Raw genomic sequence first — 22,669 nt, forward strand, 5'->3', positions numbered from 1 at the left:
TTTCATTTAGAACACCCTGAAAAGCCATCGCCTGAAGTCTTGGGTCCGGTGGCCCCTCATAAAAGGGGGGGTACTGTCACGGGGTTCCGAAGGTGCACTCGGTCCCCCATTGCCCGCAGAACTGTTGCTTAGCTTTTGAAATGAGGTTCTGTGTTTGACCTCATTCCCAGGGCGGCTTTACTAGCTGGGTGGCTCCTTGCTCCTAAGTCTGCCTTGAGCGCCGAGCTGATCACTCGGTGCTCGACTGGTTGGTCTGTCGGTCATGTGACGCTGGCCACGTCACATGACCCTCACTCCCCACTATAAATACAGGCAGCCTGCTGGCTACAGGTTGCCTGTTAATTTCTAGGTTCCTGGTATTTGTTGGACTGCTGAATACTTACCTGATCCTGTTCCTTGACCATCCTTTTGCCTGATCCTCCTGTACTGCGCATCCGTCCTGGTATTGTGACCTCGGCTCCCACCTGACTACTCTCTTAGGACTCCTCTTGTACTTCTCTGCTCTCCTGGTATTTATGACCCCGGCTTCTCCTGACAATTCTCTGCTTGCTCCATTTGTACTTTGCAGCTTTCCTGGTATTGACTCGGTCCGTTCACGTCCTGTTGTTTGTCTGTCTGTCATCCCTGCACTTACTCCAAGTTAGGGATTGCCGTCCAGTTGTCCCCTGTCATTAGGACTCGCGAGGCAAGTAGGCAGGGCCAGGGGTAAGGGTGGAGCGCAGTGGTCACTTCCCTTCCCCCTGTGTGTGTGTGTACGCGACCGTTACAAATTCATTAGATTTACCAACATTACAGTCCTATGTAAAACTAATGATGGAAGATGCCATATTTATGTATATTTGGATACAAGAATATGCTTTAAAATCAGCATAGATGTTTGAGGCCTCTGTGAATTTTATAGGTTTTACATGTCAGGTTGGGTACTGCACCGGGATGTAAAATATTTTCCTTCTAAACTCTATATGAGCTTCCTCTTCTCTAGAGTGACAGGGAAAAATTTGTGTTCATATAGTTAACTATTACTGTGATGATGTATTTATTTGATATCAGCCATATTTCAGTGATTTACAGTACGTTATACTAAAATACCATATGTGGTTCTCATTATCACATCTGATTCATATCTTATTCATATTTCACTAGGACCATTCTTCAGCCATAGTGGGGACTATTGTATGCAGCAGTAAGAGATGACTGCTTTCCCATGCGTGGCTGTAGCCTTAGACATCTTTATTTCATGATCTGTCTGTAATAGTATCTTTTAGATATGCATATTAACACTTCATTTTTCATTACATTGTATAGTAAAGTTCATATTTCTGCAACCCTTTATTAAAAGCAAGTAATACAAAATCTTCTGCTATAGAGAAGCATAATAGAAATATTGAGTGTGTTAAAGAAGTTCGACATATTGAAGGGTGTAATTTATACTCTTTCTACCCCAAGCAGAGCTAATGGGCACATTTCTGTCTTGTGGGTAACCACATAGATTACACATTTAGTCTCAGTAATATCCATGGCATATAAAATGAATATGCAGTGCCAGGAGAAGAACAGGAGATTACTTGTAAGTCTCTATTGGAGCAATGTTCCTCACATTTGTATAGCTTTACAATAATGACGTGCAAGTAAATCTTATGAAGTAGTTACAATGCTGATGTGTGCCAATAAGGCAATTCTGTCCTTGAGAAAGTCCTTTATTTGGTCCCATTCACATAGCAGAGACCTGTCCAGCATAGGGCCTATATAGCAGAATACAGTCCAATGCAGTGTTTCCTTTCTCTTATATTTGAATGAAATCTGGCAGAAAGAAACTCTTTCAAATTAGAGTCATATGAGGTACACAAGCAAAAATAGTATATTCAGCATATTAAAAAATCCCTATTTCTTTATTGATGCAATGTTAATAGCAAAGTGGATATAGGATTTTTTAAGACAGTGGATGTACCATTTATGTTTGTTTGGTGAGGCCCTCCACGGTGGAAGTTTGGTTCCACCGGTCATTTAAGGATAAAGCTGCCGCACCAGCAATAAGTGATATTGATAAGGTTTATTCTGCTACATTGTGCATATGAGGTACAGTAGGGGGCTCTTGCTCCTCTGTGGCTTCCCTATTATGACTGTACAAATCACTGTGTGGTAGTGTGCATGAACCCTTATTCAGAATCTAATGATTTGAAACCCACATCACTCAAATTTACATTCCCAGTGGGGAAAAGCCATTAGGGCAGTCTGATTGTCTGTCACGGCTGAGGATGGGGAAAACCCTCAGCCGTGCGATGCCAGAAGATGTTAGTGGCTGCTCGGCCAGGACGACAGAAATAGGGAGCAGGTCAGCTCCTATCAATCCCTAATTCTGACCCTGTCTCCTAGCCGTATGAGCCGACCCTGATGGTGGGAGGGTTCATACTCCGGAACCTTGAAGTCCCTTCTAGCCCTCAGGGTGGCCCTAAACTAGGAGCAGGGTAAGACGACCTGTTCCTGCTAGATGCGGAGGAACAAGAGTCTCACTGGCCAAGCTACAAAGAAAGGGGAACATGAACAGCTTATGGCAATGGCAGGTAAATGCAACAACACAACACCTACCTGCCACAGACACAGAGCCTGGAACCTATGTATAAGTGCTGCTGTCCACAAGAACTCAAACAGACACAGCACACACCACACCTCACTCAGGACCATAAGCTGCAAAAACAAGGAGACCAAACACACACCTTCATAACACCATGTAACATAACCTATGACCACAAGGGTGGCCCTCACTGGCAGATGGAATATAAACCAGGAGGAAGACTCCAGCTAACCATGGCTGAAGTACCCCTCAGACTTCTGCTCTCAACTGAGGCTAAATAGCCTATGTAGCCACACCCACACAGACACACCCAGTGCACACACACTAGGAAGGGAATTAACCCTTCCCACACCAGGGAAGGGAAGACAGCCACTTAAAGGGGATGTGCACACATACAAAAACCTTGTGCACAACAAACAAACACAAGGCACACCTAATAGACAGGTGTCCAGGTGCAACCGCATGCAATGACAGCGAGCAGCCTAGCAACCAGCTCCAGCTGCTCGACTGCCACATACCTAATGTTGCCAGCGGCAAACACAGGTGAGGCAACATACTTCAGCCCTCACCTGTGATTGACAACAACCCCAGACCACAGGCAACTGCATGCGGTTCAGGAGTCACGGCCATACCATGGTCGTGACATTGTCACGGCAAGTGGGGATAAGAGGAACACCAAGTAAACAAACAGTAACAGGTAAACAGACTAGGCCCCAAAGCTAGGGAGGAGGGAATGGTAATGTCACGGCGGGGAGTGGGGGAAACCCCCCACCATGCAGTGTCAGTGGGTAACGGGTAGCTGCTAGGCCAGGACGCCGGGATCAGGGAGCAGGTCACCTCCTAATGCGTCCCTAATTCTGACCCTGACTCCTAACCGTATGAGCCAACCCAGATGGTAGGAGGGCTCATACTCCGGAACCTCGGGGCCCTACTAACCCTCAGGAAGTCCCTGGACTAGGAGCAGGGTAAGACGACCTGTTCCTCCACAACACGGATGAACAGGAGTCTCCACCGGCCAAGCTGCAAGGAGGGGGGAACACATACAGCATATGGATATGGCAGGTAAGTGAAACCCACTACACACTTACCTGCCACAGACACACTGACCGGAACCCGTGCACAAGTGCTGGTGTCCACACCAACATAAGAGGACACAGCACACACCACAACCACACAGGGACCCAGGACATCCATAGCTTCAATAAACATGATAGGGGAATGTCTAGTAAACATGCACCCAACACCACCAGACATGTAACACCAACTAGACATACAAACACCCTGAACATAACCCACTCCATACACATAGGGACAGGAAGGGACACCGGGATGACATAGAACATCTTCTATCTTCTATGACCACAAGGGTGGCCCTCACTGGAAAGATGGCATATGAAGACCAGGAGGATAACTCCAGCAGCATACACCATGGCTGGAGTACCCCCCCAGCTTCAGGCATCCAGCAGAGGCTAAATAGCCCAAGCAGCCACACCCACACACACATAAACCCAGTGTTAAAACACTAGGAAGGGAGTTAACCTGTCACTACCAGAGCTTTGGGACGTTCTCACAGCTCTGTTTCTCCACCCCTGTGATGATGTCACTACTAGAGCTTGGAGGAGTTCTCACTGCTCTGTTTCTCCGCCCCTGTGATGAAGTCTTTACTTTCTGTTTCCTTCCTCCCAGCTGTTCCTCCTGCGTTTGATTTCCCTGCCTTTAAATCACCCCTCCTCCTATTGTAGGGCGTGGATTATATTTCTCATTTCAGTTGTAGCTCTTGCTTGAGTATCTTCACTTGTAGCTATCAGTTCACTGGACCTGTGTTCTGCTGCAGCAAGCACTCCGGATATTGCCAGCTGTCCTTGGATCCGTCTTCTCTGCGGCTGCAGCTCCTTCAGCTAAGTGTGCAGACATTGTTGTGTACCTGGTTATTTTCTGACTGGATCTGAGGTGGCCACGGTTCCCTCCATATATTGAGCAGGGCACCGGTGGCCGTGCCCCTTCCACTATTGTAGGGGTTACAGTGGTCATCAGTCTTAGGTACGCGGGCATGCCTCGTTCCGCCATTTGGATCCGGGCATGTGCTTTAGCAGCATAGGGAGAGCTTTGAGGGTCTGACAGGGGTCACCCTTTATCCTCCCTAGTTTGGGTCCGGTCAGTAGCTCTTTTACTGTGTATACTCTTGTTGCTCACATACAGCCGTGACATTATAATCCACCAAAACCGTCCTTTTTTTGACATGGATCCGCTTTCTGGCCTGGTTGACCGCATGCAGGGTCTTTCTTTGGAAGTAGCGGATCTCCGTCAATCTATGACTCAGCTTCAAGCATTGGGCTCTGCTCCGGCTCATGGAGTCTGTTGCGAGCCAAAGGTCTCACTTCCGGAAACGTTCTCCGGGGGCAGTGAGAATTTTGTTCGCTTCAGAGAGGCATGCAAACTCCATTTTTGCTTGTGTCCCCACTCCTCTGGTAAGGAGGAGCAGAGGGTGAGGATTGTCATCTCCCTGCTCAGGGGTAATGCTCAGACTTGGGCTTTTTCGCTGCCATCAGGGGATCCCTCCCTTCGATCCGTGGAAAGATTTTTTGTGGCCCTGGGGCAGATATATGATGACCCGGATCGTGTTGCTCTGGCCGAATCTAACTTACATGTTTTATGCCAGAACAAACTGTCTGCGGAGCTTTATTGTTCTGAATTTCGGAGATGGGCAGCTGATTCAGGTTGGAATGATGCTGCACTCCGGAGTCAGTTCTGTCATGGTCTCTCAGAGAGATTGAAAGATGCGTTTGCTTTCCATGAGAGACCAACGTCCTTAGAGTCTGCCATGTCATTGGCGGTACGCCTTGACAGGCGTCTAAGAGAAAGAAACAAGACCTCTCTGTCCAGCCATTGTCAGTCTATGGGCAATGGTGCGGACTCATTCAGTGTGCAGGGGCCTCATCCTGTCTCGCTCCCCTCTGAGGAGGAGCCCATGCAGCTAGGTCGACTTGCCCCTGATAAAAGAGGATTTTGTCCTCAGAGTATGGTGTGTTTTTGTTGTGGGGGCATAGGTCATTTGGCAAATGTTTGTCCGTCTAGGAGATTCTTGAACTGTACTAAGAGCGATAATAAGAGAAAAACCTCAAAAGGTAAATCATCAAATTCTGCTTCATCTGCTACTTTGGGCAAAGTTGATGTAGAAATTGATGCTTTTCCTCTGACCTGCAGTTCCCGTTTTCTCCTGTCTGCCAGGGTGGCGCTAGAGAGCAAAGTCATTTCTTGTGAGATTTTTGTCGATAGTGGAGCGGCCGTCAATCTTATTGACACTCAATTTGTAGCCATGCATGGTTTTCAGGTTTGCACATTAGAAAAGGATATACCTGTTTTTGCTATTGACTCTGCTCCACTCTCACAGAGATCTCTGAAGGGCATTGTTCACAATATCCGGCTAGCTGTAGGTGACACTAATGTGGAGGATATATCTTGTTTTGTCCTTAACGGATTGCCTTCTCCTCTAGTTTTGGGGTTACCCTGGCTCACTAGACATAACCCCACTATTGATTGGCAAGGAAGGCAAATAAATGAGTGGAGTGACTTTTGTAGAGAGAATTGTCTCACAGCGACTTTTGCAGAGGTGTCTACTAAAACTGTGCCATCATTTCTCTCTGATTTCTCGGACGTGTTTTCCGAGAGCGGTGTTCAGGAGCTACCTCCTCACCGGGAGTTTGACTGTCCCATTAACCTCATTCCCGGCGCCAAGCTGCCAAAAGCACGCCTCTACAATCTCTCACAACCGGAAAGAATCGCAATGCGAACTTATATCTCCGAGAGTCTTGATAAGGGGCATTTTCGTCCCTCAAAGTCACCTGTGGCCGCGGGTTTTTTTTTTGTTAAAAAAAAAAGATGGCTCTCTGAGACCTTGCCTAGATTTTAGGGAGCTGAACCGTATCACGATTCGCGATCCCTATCCCCTTCCTCTGATCCCGGACCTCTTCAACCAAATTGTTGGGGCCAAGGTGTTTTCCAAATTGGATTTGAGAGGCGCGTACAACCTGGTCAGGGTCAGAGAGGGGGATGAATGGAAAACGGCCTTTAATACCCCTAACGGGCATTTCGAGAATCTCGTTATGCCTTTCGGCCTGATGAATGCTCCGGCCGTCTTTCAGCATTTTGTTAATAGTATTTTCTACCATTTAATGGGAAAATTTGTATTAGTGTATCTTGATGATATTTTGATTTTTTTCCCCTGATGTTCAGACCCATCAGGATCATCTTTTTCAGGTTCTGCAGATTCTGCGGGAAAATAAATTGTACGCCAAGCTGGAGAAATGTCTTTTTATGGTATCGGAGATTCAATTTCTGGGCTTTCTCCTCTCTGCTTCTGGTTTTCGCATGGATCCGGAGAAGGTCCGTGCTGTACTTGAGTGGGAGCTTCCTGAGAATCAGAAGGCATTGATGCGCTTTCTGGGTTTTGCGAACTATTACAGAAAGTTCATTTTGAATTATTCCTCTGTTGTCAAACCCCTTACTGACATGACAAAAAAGGGGGCGGATTTTTCCTCTTGGTCGGAGGAGGCGCTTGCAGCCTTTTCTAAGATTAAAGAGAGTTTTGCGTCTGCTCCCGTCTTGGTGCATCCCGATGTTTCCTTACCTTTTATTGTTGAGGTTGATGCTTCCGAGGTGGGTGTGGGTGCAGTTTTGTCCCAGGGCCCTTCTCCTGCCAAATGGCGACCCTGTGCCTTTTTCTCTAAAAAACTCTCCCCGGCAGAGAGAAACTATGATGTGGGAGATAGGGAGTTGTTGGCTTTCGAGGAATGGCGCCATTGGTTGGAGGGGGCCAGGCACCCTATCACCGTTTTTACCGACCATAAGAATCTGGCATACTTGGAGTCGGCCAGGCGTATGAATCCGAGACAGGCCAGATGGTCTCTGTTCTTCTCCAGATTCAATTTTGTCGTTACATTCCGACCTGGGATCAAAAATGTGAAGGCTGATGCTCTCTCTCGCTGTTTTCCGGGAGGAGGAAACTCTGAGGACCCGGGTCCCATTTTGGCGGAGGGGGTAGTTGTTTCTGCTCTATATTCCGATTTGGAGGCCGAGGTCCAGGCTGCCCAGACTGAAGCACCTGCCCGTTGTCCTTCTGGGAAGTTGTTCGTGCCTCCTGAGCTAAGTCACAAACTCTTCAAGGAGCATCATGATACGGTTCTTGCTGGTCACCCCGGGAGTAGAGCCACGGTAGATCTCATTGCTCGGAGATTTTGGTGGCCGGCTCTTCGTAAGTCGGTGGAGGGTTTTGTGGCTGCTTGTGAGACGTGCGCTCGCGCTAAGGTCCCTCGTTCACGGCCTTCAGGTTCCCTTCTCCCGTTACCCATACCTTCCCATCCTTGGACACACCTGTCCATGGACTTTATCACGGATCTTCCTCGTTCCTCGGGGAAGTCAGTGATCCTGGTGGTGGTGGACTGTTTTAGCAAGATGGCTCATTTCGTACCTTTCCCTGGTTTACCCAATGCTAAAACGTTGGCGCAAGCTTTTGTCGACCATATTGTTAAATTGCACGGCATTCCCTCTGATATTGTTTCCGATAGAGGCACGCAGTTTGTGTCCAGGTTCTGGAAGGCTTTCTGTTCTCGCCTGGGGGTTCGGCTGTCCTTCTCTTCTGCTTTTCACCCGCAGTCGAATGGTTAGACTGAGCGCCTCAATCAGAATCTGGAGACATATTTGCGCTGTTTTGTGGCAGAGAACCAGGAGGATTGGTGTTCATTTCTCCCTCTTGCTGAGTTTGCTCTGAACAACCGTCGTCAGGAATCTTCTGATAAGTCACCATTCTTTGGTGCATATGGGTTCCATCCGCAGTTTGGGACATTCTCGGGAGAGGCTTTTTCTGGTTTACCTGAGGAGGAGAGATTTTCCTCGTCTTTGTCTACCATTTGGCAAAAGATTCAGAGTAATCTTAAAAAGATGAGTGAGAATTATAAGCGTGTGGCTGATAAGAGACGTGTGCCTGGTCCGGACCTGAATGTGGGTGATCTGGTGTGGTTGTCTACAAGAAATATTAAACTGAAGGTTCCCTCCTGGAAATTGGGTCCCAAGTTTATTGGGCCTTATAAAATCTTGTCAGTCATCAATCCTGTGGCTTTCCGTCTTGATCTTCCACGGGTTTGGAAGATACATAATGTATTTCACAGATCTCTCTTAAAACCATATGTCCAGCCCACGGTACCCTCCTCTTTGCCTCCTCCTCCGATTTTGGTTGATGGCAATCTGGAGTTTGAGGTTTCCAGAATTGTGGACTCTCGCATTGTCCGCGGTTCTCTTCAGTACCTCGTTCATTGGAAGGGTTATGGTCCTGAGGAGAGGATGTGGGTTCCGGTGTCGGACATTAAAGCCACTCGCCTCATCAGGGCATTTCATAGGGCTCATCCTGAGAAGGTGGGTCCTGGGTGTCCGGAGTCCACCCGTAGAGGGGGGGGGGGTACTGTCACTACCAGAGCTTTGGGACGTTCTCACAGCTCTGTTTCTCCACCCCTGTGATTATGTCACTACTAGAGCTTGGAGGAGTTCTCACTGCTCTGTTTCTCCGCCCCTGTGTTGAAGTCTTTACTTTCTGTTTCCTTCCTCCCATCTGTTCCTCCTGCGTTTGATTTCCCTGCCTTTAAATCACCCCTCCTCCTATTGTAGGGCGTGGATTATATTTCTCATTTCAGTTGTAGCTCTTGCTTGAGTATCTTCACTTGTAGCTATCAGTTCACTGGACCTGTGTTCTGCTGCAGCAAGCACTCCGGATATTGCCAGCTGTCCTTGGATCCGTCTTCTCTGCGGCTGCAGCTCCTTCAGCTAAGTGTGCAGACATTGTGTACCTGGTTATTTTCTGACTGGATCTGAGGTGGCCACGGTTCCCTCCATATACTGAGCAGGGCACCGGTGGCCGTGCCCCTTCCACTATTGTAAGGGTTACAGTGGTCATCAGTCTTAGGTACGCGGGCATGCCTCGTTCCGCGATTTGGATCTGGGCATGTGCTTTAGCAGCATAGGGAGAGCTTTGAGGGTCTGACAGGGGTCACCCTTTATCCTCCCTAGTTTGGGTCCGGTCAGTAGCTCTTTTACTGTGTATTCTCTTGTTGCTCACATACAGCCGTGACATAACCCTTCCAACACCAGACAAGGGGAGGACACCACTTAAAGGGGAAGTATGGAACACAAGCATGGAAAGCTACACGTTGCCGCAGGCAACTGCAAGTGTAGCAACAGTGTCATAGCGCACACCATAGGCCGTGACAGGTAAACTCCTAACTATCCCTGAGCCTCTCCCTGACTGCTGACAGTATAAGCAAGTCCTGATGGTGAACGAACTCATACGCTGGAACATAAGCTTTGCTGACTCTGTAGCAAACCCTAACTTAGGGAGAGGGGAATGATACAGCCGGTACCTTCCACCGTGAAGGGACCAGCGTCTCCCTGAGACCTAGCAGCAAAACACGCACAAAGGAGAAAACAGAAGGACTTAGCTTGAGACAAGTGGGAAGTAAAAGATCCACAGACTACCAGTATAGAACTCCAGAGGGAAAATAGGAACCGCAAAGTCAGCAGTAAGAGTCGGACTTGAGTAGAGCCTCTTAAACAGCTAACGAGCAGAACCTGTGGAGAGGTGGGATCCTGCCCACCACAACAAACAGGAAATAAAGAAAGACCTGTCAGATAGACTCGCGTGCTGCAGGTCTATCCGATCTTCTCAGATCTCTCACAGGGCAGGCAGTGACACTGATACTAGACCATGCTCCCTGCTGATCCTCCAAATGGGCATGGAATAACATACGTCATACAATTGCCTAACATAATCTTGAAGTGGCACAAGATCACAGGTTTTGGAAAAAGAAGTTCAAATAAAGAGTCACTTTTCATTGACTGAATAAATCATCACTTATGAAATCTAGCTGATGAGAAGTCCATGATAACTGCAATATGTACAGTAGTACTGTCTGTATTACAGTCAAGCATTGAGTGGAAAGTATTCCCAAGCATCTTATGCAGTTTTAAAAAAATGTTTTCCTAAGAAACCCACTTGTAGACTGTTACATTCCCAGCAATCTTGACTCTTAAAATTCCCACTGCTTTTCTTTTGTGTAAATCAAACCATCTGGCAATGTGCATGTGACTTCTGTATTACTAATCGTCATCCTGTTTGTTTTTCCCCCTTTTTTTCTGCTATTTCAGTGCTGTTTGCTTCATAAGTTCAGATCTCCGACTACCGGGTTATCAGCAGGCTGTCTCTCAAGAGTCTGTTTAATCTATTTGTTAATATGTTTATTTAAGAGTATTAAGAAATAATGGTGCAATGAAAATTAAATAACAAGACTGTCCTTGAAAATGAAAATAATAAATAATTGTCTGCATTTTTTAAACTGAACACTTGACATTCTGAGAGCCTAAAACATCACAAATTGATCCTCATGACTCGAAAGATTGTGCTAGTGATGGGTCTGGACACATACTAAAATACAACTATAAATCTCATATTAATTTTTTTTTATTTATCATATATAGTATATAATTATTCAACTCTCTTGGCTCTCACATCCACCCTGTCGTTGCCATTGGAGGCCATTAGTGCAGCTGATAGAAGATGTTATTGCAGCACATTAATTCTTAGGGTATGTTCAGACTGACTGTGAAGTCGTGTACAAACAAATCATGTTCCCCCTTGGATTTCTGCCACAGATTTGCAATATGAAAGGCAATGCAGATCTCATTTGCAACCAGATGGGGATTTCACATGGGTTTCAGTGCAGAGTATATTCCAAAATCAGTACAGAAATACTGCCATGTGAACATACCCTTAAAGCTACTGAGATTTTGATATTAATCCAGTCCATTGGTTGAAAATCTCACTACAAGTGATGGCATTGCTTCTGTGTGGTGACACAATTCCTCACCCAGGTTCCAGAGACCTTTCAATTGCCCCTGTTCTGAAGTCATGCCAAAGCCATGTGTTTTTTTCTTATTGTATTGGCAAACTCAAAAATCACTCCTTGTAAAATAAATTGAAAAAGTCGTTAATAATTTCCTGGTAATTGAAAGGACAAAAATAATTGAATGTAAATGACAAATAAAAAAAATTACAAATAAATAGTCCATAATTTTGTAAAAGCTCCAAAATATCTAACACAAAAACAGAAGTTATCCTTATTGCCCTATTGCTTGATGTGTATGCATAAAACATGCTGCACTCCATTATACCATGCATCATATTTTAGGTTTGTGTTCCACTTCTTTAAAAATGAGTTGATCTGAAAATCGGTTTGTGGGACTTGGATTAGAGGACATATGTTGGACGGGGTTCAGATAAAGTACAGACCATTCCTGGCCATAAACAGAGACATCCAAAGATATTAGAAAACAGGAAGTGAGACTTCATCTGAACTAAATGAACACACTGTGTAAAAACCATAAATCTGAGCGTGAAACTGTGCGATCATATTTTATTTCCGGTGTAAAATGAGTGAGGATTATATCACCGTGAAGGAGCTTATAGGAAGCCAAGAATAAATATATCCAGATTAATCCTAAAGGAACAGGATACCGAGACAACTGCCATGTGGAATATTGCATTGTTATTATTTTTAAATGGCTTGGAAAGACCCGAAAGCTTCAACATAGTGTTGTAAGGGCTTGTTCACATATGGGTTGGAGGCTCTGTTACAGGCCTCCATTGCAGATTGCATAAAAAATATGGGACTTTCTAACGTAAACCTATTTGACCCTATTAGAGGGAATGGGTCCATCCAGTTCTGTCAGTTTCAGTAATGTACCAAATCTTTCACCAAATCAGTTATTTTTGTTGCTCTGGTCCTATTACAAAGCATAACAATGAAGACAATACTAATGTGAACCCGACCTAACTGATGGACTGGCAAACCCAATGATTTGATATCCAACCAGTAAAGACCAATATATGGTGTACCCAGTAGTCTAGTATACTAGACGTTCTGCTAATATGGCTATGATACTGGATAAGATGATAGTGTCATATAGCTTCTTGGACTTTGAACATAGAAGAGCACCAAATTTTTCCTTTTTTTTCTGTAGGTTTTGATGTAAGATACTGACCTAATACTGACCTAAATACTAAAAATGGGCTGTGGTGTTCTCTCTCACTATGGGCAGCTCAGCCCTTAGGTTCAAACTGTCACACAGTTAGCATATTCTAGTTAATTGGAAGTTGTGCTGGTCATGGTGTATTTATATCTTGTGAATGAATTACAGTTTTTGCCAGGACATTTCACAAAGTTGCTGAAGAAACTGCATAGATTTGTTAAGCAGTTTTTTGCCGTGTGAATGCACCCTCACACGTTAAAAAAAATAAAATAAATTGAAACATACTTTTTATTAATTTTCCATAAAATTATCAGTAATACATAGCTTGCATAAGATTACATATATTCATGTGATCAAGACAATCGTGTAGTACAGATCATTCAGGTATACAACACAAACCCCTACCCTTCCCCCTTCCCTAACTGCTGAAGCTTACAGTATACAGTAGTAACCCAATTGAGTTAGTAGAATAGAATCCTCAAAACCTAAACTCATGTTTCATGCTATTACCATCTCTTCAGTTAGTTTATTTTGCGAACATAACCATTGTACGACCCTAACCTCTATGTCTTGTTCATATCAAATCCCTAGTGTCATCTCCGGAAAAGGATGTAAGTATAAACGTAAGCCATTTTGCCTGGTATCTTTTTGTGGCCTTCTGTCCCTCCCTGTCCGCCGCCCATTTATCTGCCAGTATACAGTTCTTTGTATGCTTTGTTATTTCATCAATTGACGGAATCGTTGGTTGCAGCCAATGTGTTAGAATGCATCTTTTTGTGGCTAGCAGAACTACCTGTATTGCCAAGGGAACCCGAGGGCCTGTAGCTTGGAACAGCAATTCTTTCGGATCCATAGATAGGTTTGTTTTTAACTTATTATTTAGTTCTCTGGTTATCTTTTGCCACAATTCCCCAATTTCCCTGCATTCCCAAATGCAATGATACATGTTCGCATCTGGAAGCAAGCATTTAGGGCAGGCGTTCAGCCTTTCACTAGCGTCAATAATAGTGTTACCTTTGATATCGAAGCCATATATCGCTCTATGCATCAATTTAAAGTGAGTCTCCCTCCATATTTCACTAGATACTGCTTTACGTACATTTTCCCATCCCCTCAATATATCTTCGGCTTCTACTTTAATGTTCGGTCCCCCTGTCCACTTCTTAAAGAGAGTATCCACTATGTCAGAGGAGAGTGTTTTCCTCACCCTTTGATAATAATTTTTAATGATATGAGCTACAACTTTATATAAGAAAACGGGTCTGCTACCAGTTTATCATAGCCGGTGAGACAGTTTTTTTGTTTGTTTTTTTCCAATGATTTGTTGCGGTTTTGACAAAATGTTCCAGTTTTATACAATTACAAAAATATGGGCAAAAAGTGATAAATACATAAAAGAAGCATCTAATGTACTATTAAATACACCCTAGTAAGGCTCAAGGAAGGGTAACTTGAAACAGACTGATAATCTGGTACTCAGTTTTCATCTTCAATATTTCTTATTTTAAATGCAGTGTTACAGTTTTGATAAGAAACTTTTACTGCATGAACATTTTGAGTGAATGTATGCAGAGTGTTTATTTGCTTTGTGTCTGTCTAGTTTACTGAGAATTGTCTCTGTTTGTTATTCTATGCGTAAGTCGTTCCAAGGGTTATGTAACTGCGGGAAATTGTTTGTGGCTGTTTGTTATCTCGCAAATAGATGACAGTGGTTAAGGTGTGAGTTCGGTTGTATAGAATAACACATTACCTTTTGTTCTGCAAAGTGTTAAAAAAAAGTAATCCAACATTCACTATCCCTATCGGACCATTAATAATTATTACTAAATAATCCAGCCTGATGCAAACAATTACACTATTTGTCATTAGGTATTTGTCATATAGCAGTGTGGTTACATGACTTGTCAAAAACCTGTAACTACTTTAGATATACAGATACAGTATTACAAGTTCTGTATGCACATTTGTTTTTTTTTTTTAGCAAATCTTGTTATTTTCTATAGTATTAGACCTTTACAGATTCCAAAGCAATGCAATAGGAGCACAGGATATTAAACTGCTAATGTATAAGTTTTTCACACTTGTGTTACTATCTTTCAGTCAGGTTCATTTGCTTCTGATGTCTGACAGTAAACTGATGGGTAATTGTTATTCAATGGGGTAAAAATAAACTTTTCAGAAAAAAACTGTGGATCATCGAGGAAACAGTCCCTCACATTTATCATGGAGCCTGTAAAAACAGAAGTCATGTACACCTCTAGTATGAACAAAGACCAACATCAATTAACATAGTCAGTCATTTCACTTTTAAACAATAAGGATAGGACAACACGTGACGTGAAGACCGGACATTAAGACATTGCATTTAATAACTATGTAGCTATATGGTCACGCTGCAACTTGCAACCTTCCTCATCATGACTGTCCCAAAAAATCTAAATCAGTTGAATTTTTGTTTACAGATTGCAAATCACACGTGAGTTTGCTGCCGTAGACCAAAATGCAAGTCGTGTGCAATTGTTACTTGCCTGACCTGACTGCAGTTTGGCTGTTTTTGTATAGCAAAACAGCAGCTCTAAACCAGCGGTACATCAGGCAGACAAGTTGGAGAAACGTGTTTAGTCATGCAGCTCGTCTGAGAATTGCCAAAGTTGTCGAGTAGTCGTACCCTAATGATATTTAATTGCAAAAATAACTATACAAACAAGATTAAACCGTGAGGCCAGCAGCTGCATCATGGCCATGAATTTGGCCATACTCTAATCCATTCTAGATAATAAAATCAATTATACAAAGTAAAATCACCTTAGCTTGCCTACGTCATTAGGGTGCTAACTCATATAGTGTGCAACGGTCGCGTACACACACACACAGGGGGGAGGGAAGTGACCACTGCGCTCCACCCTTACCCCTGGCCCTGCCTACTTGCCTCGCGAGTCCTAATGACAGGGGACAACTGGACGGCAATCCCTAACTTGGAGTAAGTGCCGGGATGACAGACAGACAAACAACAGGACGTGAACGGACCGAGTCAATACCAGGAAAGCTGCAAAGTACAAATGGAGCAAGCAGAGAATTGTCAGGAGAAGACGGGGTCATAAATACCAGGAGAGCAGAGAAGTACAAGAGGAGTCCTAAGAGAGTAGTCAGGTGGGAGCCGAGGTCACAATACCAGGACGGATGCGCAGTACAGGAGGATCAGGCAAAAGGATGGTCAAGGAACAGGATCAGGTAAGTATTCAGCAGTCCAACAAATAGCCAGGAACCTAGAAATTAACAGGCAACCTGTAGCCAGCAGGCTGCCTGTATTTATAGTGGGGAGTGAGGGTCATGTGACGTGGCCAGCATCACATGACCGACAGACCAACCAGTCGAGCACCGAGTGATCAGCTCGGCGCTCAAGGCAGACTTAGGAGCAGGGAGCCACCCAGCTAGTAAAGCCGCCCTGGGAATGAGGTCAAACACAGATCCTCATTCCCAAAGCTAAGCAACAGGTCTGCGGGCTATGGGGGACCGAGTGCACCTTCGGAACCCCGTGACATAGTGGCTGTTACTTGTCCGAGCGCAGCCGGTTTAATGAAATAAAGTGCTGAGTGGTTGCAGATCAACAGTACTGTACAGCTGGGCTTTTCCCAGTTTAAAGTATAGTGTAGAACTGGTTTACGGCAGCCATGATGGGAGCACCAGCTATCCAGACATTGAATATTACCTTAGGAATATATTTAATTTAAGAAGTCGAATGGCCTAAACTCCTGTCATGTTTATGTCCTAATGAATTCTAGTTGAAGGTAGAGTTTGCATACTTAGTATCACCCTGACCTATTGATACTGATTGTATTCAGTGGTTCATTCTTTGATCACAGGTGTAAGGTATTTTAAGGGGGTTTTCCAGGTATACAGAATTGATGACCTATCCTCAAGATAGGTCATCAGTATCAGATCGGTGGGGGGCCAACTCACAGCACCTCTGCCAATCAGCTGCTGCGTCCTCACAACATACCGAGCACAGCGCCATACTTTGTATAGTGTGCTTGTTATTGCTGTTCAGGCTTAAATGGGACTGAGCTACACATACCATATTACCAACAAAAACAACATCACTGACTTAGTAAGAGGCCACGGTGCTCAACGGAGCACCACAGCCCTTTTAAACAGTTGATCGGTGAGGATGGTAAAAGTATTGTTTAAGTATTTTTTGTCATTTTATGTACTTAATTCCTGGAGAACCCCTTTAAGCAGTTTTGAATTTCTGTTTCTCGACCACAGTTCATGATTAATCGCTGGAGACGTGTTGTGGACAGCGAAGGCAGATGGAATGTTTCTTAGGGTGGCATTCTGTCAAGGAATGTTCCTACATTTAAACAAAGTGGGAACAAGTATGTTTGGGTTATTTGATGTATGTTTACAGGCTGCATAAATTGTTATATCCCTCATCCCCACCTCTTGCCTTTTATTTTTCCTGTGAAACACTCTTAGATGATCATGTACCGCACAAAGGTCCTAAAGGAAAAGGCTTCTTCGCACACAGATTATTTTCAAAATGTTTAAATGCCTGTAAAAAAAAAAAAAGCCACAGACTTTAAGCATTTTTATATTGAAGCCTAAAACGCCAGAAAATAGTGCCATGCACAGGACTATGCTGTTTTCGAAAAGTGCCACTAACCCCAAAATCCCCACAATGCCAAAGTGTTTTGTATGTAGTGTGTTTTGTATTTCACTGTAGATTTTATTGTAACATCTGGCTGAAGTATTTTTGTAAAAGAAAAAGAAAAAAGCACATAAAATTGGTATGAAAAACAATATTTTTCAGTAGAAGAATAAAAGCAAAAGGGAACACTAGAGTTCATGAACTTTTACTTCTTTGTCACCTGCAGACCTCTACCTAAGTAGTGTAACCAGTTGGGGAATTAGTTTGGGTAAAGAGACACTTGCAGACCAGGGTTTGGTTTCACAGCAAGTCTCAGCAACTTTATTTTCATAAAGTCCTGGAGTCCAACAAACAAAATCTAGGTTTGCTTCAGCATAAACAGACCTTTAATGTTCAGAGGCTTTCTGTCCAGCAGATGAAAATCCAAGAAATTAAAGTACAGTTCTCCTATCAAAGTAAGGGTTCATGCACATGACCATAAGTTTTTTGCGCATATCGCAGACCCGCAAAACACTGATCCTGGCTGAGTGCATGCCATGTTCTATTTTTTCACTTCTGTAAAACAAAGTCCTATCCTTGTCCGCAAAATGGACAAGACTAGGACATGTTCTATTTTTTTTTTCAGTTCTGCGGAATGGACATACAGATGCGGACAGCTCATGGTGTGCTATCTGCATCTTTTGCTGCCCTATTGAAATGAATGGGTCCACATCCGATCCGCAAAAATTACAGATCGGATGTGGACTTAAACTACGGATGTGTGCATGAGCCCTAAGTCTCAATTCAGAAAGTCACAGAGTTAGCTTTCAACCAGCAGTATACACAGTTCAGACCTGGAATACACATCATTAGATTATACGATTCGGATCCTCTCCTCATTGATGCACAACAATCACTATGACTGAAAAAATGTTAATGGAGCTAGGTCCTTCTATTATACCAAACGGCAGTATTTCTGATATCATGATATTGATGTATTATTGATGAACACTCAGTAAGCAGTGTCAGACTGGGCTTCCTTGGGCCCACAAACAAAAAGTATTCTCGAGACCCAACCCATATATCATCAATTACAGTAAGTTTAAAGGGTTTCTGTCACCCCAATTTTCGCTATTAAACAGGCACATAGATGTGAAAATGTCACCTGAATTTAACTCTGCATTTCTTTTATTTGAGTATGCCCCCGTTTTCGTGTAATTTTAACTTTTATTATATGAAAATGAGCCTCTAGGAGCAGGGGGGGGGGGCGTTGCACCTGCTCCTAAAGGCTCCGTTTGCCCACCTCATTTCGAATACTGAACGGGACGGCCCAGGTGCGAGATTTACACAACAGACGGGGCCAGCAGGAGAACCAATGCTGGCCTGGCCCTGTCAATCAAGATAGAAGGAAATAAGGTGGGCAAATGGAGCCTCTAGGAGCAGGTGCAACACCCCGCCCTGCTCCTCGAGGCTCATTTGCATATAATAAAAGTTAAAATTACATACAAGAAAACGGGGGCATACTTAAATAAAAAGAAATGCAGAGTTAAATTCATGGGATATTTTCACATCTATAATGTCAGCCTGTTTAATAGCGAAAATTGGGATGACAGAAACCCTTTAATAGTTTATGAATCAAAGATCTTTGGGGCCCATTATGGTATCAGAGCTAAAGTCGACCGGCTGATCCTCTGGTACTTTGGTGGTCCAGTCTGACCCTGTCAGTAAGTATTAATTTCTCTGCATTGCCACCACAGGGGAAATAAAGTATTGTACTGTTCCTTATTAAATCAGTGGTTAGTCTATGTAGAGTAGGGAAACAAGGGTCCTGGCTGAAGTCTCCAGTCTCTATGTCACCAGTTTTTATTTTTTTGTCCTGAATGTGTGCAGTCACCAACTTTGAGTAATATTTCACCCAATTACTCAATCAATCAACTCACCCAACTGGTTATTTTGCTTTCTGTGAACCTAAATGTTGGCATTTTGCCTTGGACGTTACAGACATGCTTCCAACATGATTACTGGTAATGCATGTACATATATTGCTGCTTATAAAATAATTTTGCAGTTAAATATGCTGTATCCCATAGTTCTTAATTGTTCTCTAAACTAAAAATAGAAGCAAGCTTACACACAGTAACTACCACTGAGAAATGTGTACAAAAACTTACCAGAACTGACATAGTTCTGGGAAATATGGTAGCTAGACAGTTTTTATTTTTGTAATGACTAAAGCTGTGTTCACAATTTCAGATTAGGATTAGTTCCCTTAGCCTTTAAAGGGCACAGTACGTCTCTCTGTCAGGAAAAAGTTACTTCTAGGTGAAGTCACTCAAAATGGTTCCAGTAAAACAAATGCAGTTTCCCATCAACAACGTTAGTAATGGTGTATAGGTATTAATTAGGTCTAACAAAAAATATTCATTATCCTGGTTAATAATATCGGTGAGAATGTGCATCCCAGGATTTCAGATATCACTGACATTTTGGGGTGAGGGGAATGATGATTTGTTACATACTGTGTCTTTATCGTGAAGGTCTATGATTGGGATACATTTCTTTCATAGTTATGACTTCACCATCTACTGTATATGAACAAGACTGAAGTTTGTGTCTACTGACCACTTTACAATGTTTAGTTTCATGTTAGATTAATGTCAGGTTTTCCGTGTTAGTACATATTAAATGTTTGGTGTGATTTTATGTTTTCTTGCAGCGTAGAGTGAAAGATGTAATTTCACCCATCGTTTTTGAAACATCTTATAGTCTTGGAGAGCATGTGATTGGGAAAGAGGAGAGGGACTTGCCTGCTCTGAAGCCTATTCTTCGCTGGAAAAAGGGACAGAAGATTGCACAGAGAAATCAGGTAAAATTGTTAGCTTAGTATTGATGTAATACTGGGTCCCTAAATTCTAGAAGTCTTCTTCCTTGTAACTTAAAGGGGTTTTCCGGATTGCACAAACTTTCTTTAAAATAATCATTTATGAAGCTCCATGTCCATACAGCTCTTTCTTATTTACTATGATGTTATGTCCATGGACATTTTAAAGCAGCAGCAAGGGCGGTAATAGCAGGGTGTCTATCAAACTAGCTCGGTGGAAGTGGTTATAAACCAGCTGGGCGTTGTTAGGGGCGGTGCTGGAGGTGTAGTGCAGTGCATCATGGGTTTGGTTGGATACAGGAACAGGAAGTGCTACATGCAGGATGGACCCAAACCAGAAAGATTTGTTTACATCGTGAAAACGTACCAGGAGAGTCCAAATTGAAAGAAAAAGCATGATGAAGATGTACATGAGGGAAGCAACTACATGACCATATCTGTTAGGTAACAAGGTAATCACAGAAATCATCTTTAAGCATATTTGATGAATATTCCCATGATATTATCTTTACAATGCTGACCATACATTCAGTTTAGAAGACATTTCTTTACACTTAACATAAGAGGTGGTTCATTATCCAATTGTCCATAGGTTGAGTAATGATTAGGGAACTTACTTTCCTTGACTGCCACCAGTAGTGGCACAAATTAATGGGTTTCAGTGATGTTATTTGCAACATGTGTGTGTGGATGGATGTACTGTATTTAGCAACTCCCATTCACTTAAATACAAGCATCAGCTGCAGTACACAAGAACAGCCACTACACTGTGTACAGAGCTATTCTGTTTCAGACCTATGTTTTCTTCTAGAACCTGCAGCTGCCACTAACAGCTGCAGGTGCTGGAGCCCCAGCAATCTAATAATGATGACCTATTCAATGGATGTTTCTTCAATATGTTGGTTCTGGAAAACGTAAGAATTACCCTAGAAGGTGTTAATGCTACTGAAATATTCCTGATATTAATACTGCAATTTCATTACTGCTTTACTACAATACTTCTTAAAGAGGTTCTTTAGGATTTTCAATTGATAACCTATTAGGTTTAATCCTGTGATAGTGATTGGAGCTGATTTGTAGGAAGAACTACACTCATATATATTCCAGTTTGTCTCATTAAAATGTTCTCATCTAAGGATAGACCTTCAATTGAAAATCCTATATAACCACTTAAAGAGGACCTTTCACCGATTATTACACTATGAACTAAATATACATACATGGAGAGCGGCACCCGGGGATCTCACTGCACTTACTATTATCCCTGGGCGCCGCTTCGTTCTCCTGCTATGCCCTCCGGTATCTCCGTTCACTAAGTTATGGTAGGCGGAGTCTGCCCTTGTTCTTCTGTAGTGCTGGCCAATCGCATTGCTGAGCTCACAGCCTGGGAGAAAATAACCTCCCAGGCTGTGAGCTCTGCGCTGCGATTGGCCAGCACTAGAGCAGAACAAGGGCAGACTCCGCCTACCATAACTTAGGGACTGAAATCTCCGCCTACTATAACTTAGTGAGCAGAGATACCGGAGGGCATAGCGGGAGAACGGAGCGGCGCCCGGGGATAATAGTAAGTGCAGTGAGATCCCCGGGCGCCGCTCTACATGTATGTATACTTAGTTCATAGTGTAATAATCGGTGAAAGGTCCTCTTTAAACAACTATATGGTATAATGGGTTTTCCATCTTCCAAACCAATCCAGGTGTCATTTAACAAATCAAACAGAGCATAACAAAGCAAAATATACAGACATCTTTCTTACCCTATTTCAATGTGTTTGGTAACACCAAAACAGCATTAACATCTCTTAAATACACAGTAATGTGCAGCTAAACACAAAACCAACTCACGGTAGAGTCGGTGAAACCAAAACATTGCAGAGGTAGAATACAATATATAACAGAATATTAAATCTAAGTGGTGTACCAGATACAGAAAATATAAGCAGACCACAGTTCGTGTTATGGGCTTTAAGTGGTGATAACCTGCTGCTATATTTAATTGATATATTTCACAAGATTATTTCACTGGGATAAGAATGGGTCTGTAAACCACCATAGATGTCCTCAACAAAGAATTCTCCATCAGAGCACTGGCTGGGTCCCAGGCCAGAGACTCAAGAGATGTAATTTTCTATGATATGTTAAAAGATTTGGAATAGTAGATTATATTTACTATACACTATTTTTCATCATTATGACACTTATATAGAACAGTAGCTTGATGTTTGAAAGTAATTAATTACGAAATGTAATATGCTCAAAGATGATTAACACTATTGAGAACACAAGGTGAAAAGATTTTTTAGTACACACGCTAAAAGGTTCATGTCCTTCTAATTAGATTTGGGTCACACTTTACTGATGTATAAGTGCTGTAGACAGAAACATGCAGTCAGATCTGCAGACTTAAAGGAAACGGAAACAAATATCTAAATGACTTGTAGTTTATACTAAAATTGATGATGAGTGAAGTAGTTATTTTATCTGACAATGTACATTATTAGCTTAGAAGAATTACAGAT

General features: G+C 43.0%; 1 protein-coding gene across 1 annotated transcript in view; it reads left to right on the forward strand.

Annotated features, from left to right (window-relative positions):
- ITGA9 (integrin subunit alpha 9) overlaps positions 1–22,669 on the forward strand; it is a 447,293-nt gene that overhangs the window by 210,973 nt on the left and 213,651 nt on the right. Inside the window, exon 16 of the mRNA XM_040433941.1 lies at positions 19,987–20,136. Coding sequence (XP_040289875.1) covers positions 19,987–20,136 — 150 coding nt within the window. The remainder of the gene's footprint in view (positions 1–19,986; positions 20,137–22,669) is intronic.

Source organism: Bufo bufo, chromosome 5, assembly GCF_905171765.1.
Source record: "Bufo bufo chromosome 5, aBufBuf1.1, whole genome shotgun sequence".
Taxonomy (NCBI): Eukaryota; Metazoa; Chordata; class Amphibia; order Anura; family Bufonidae; genus Bufo; species Bufo bufo.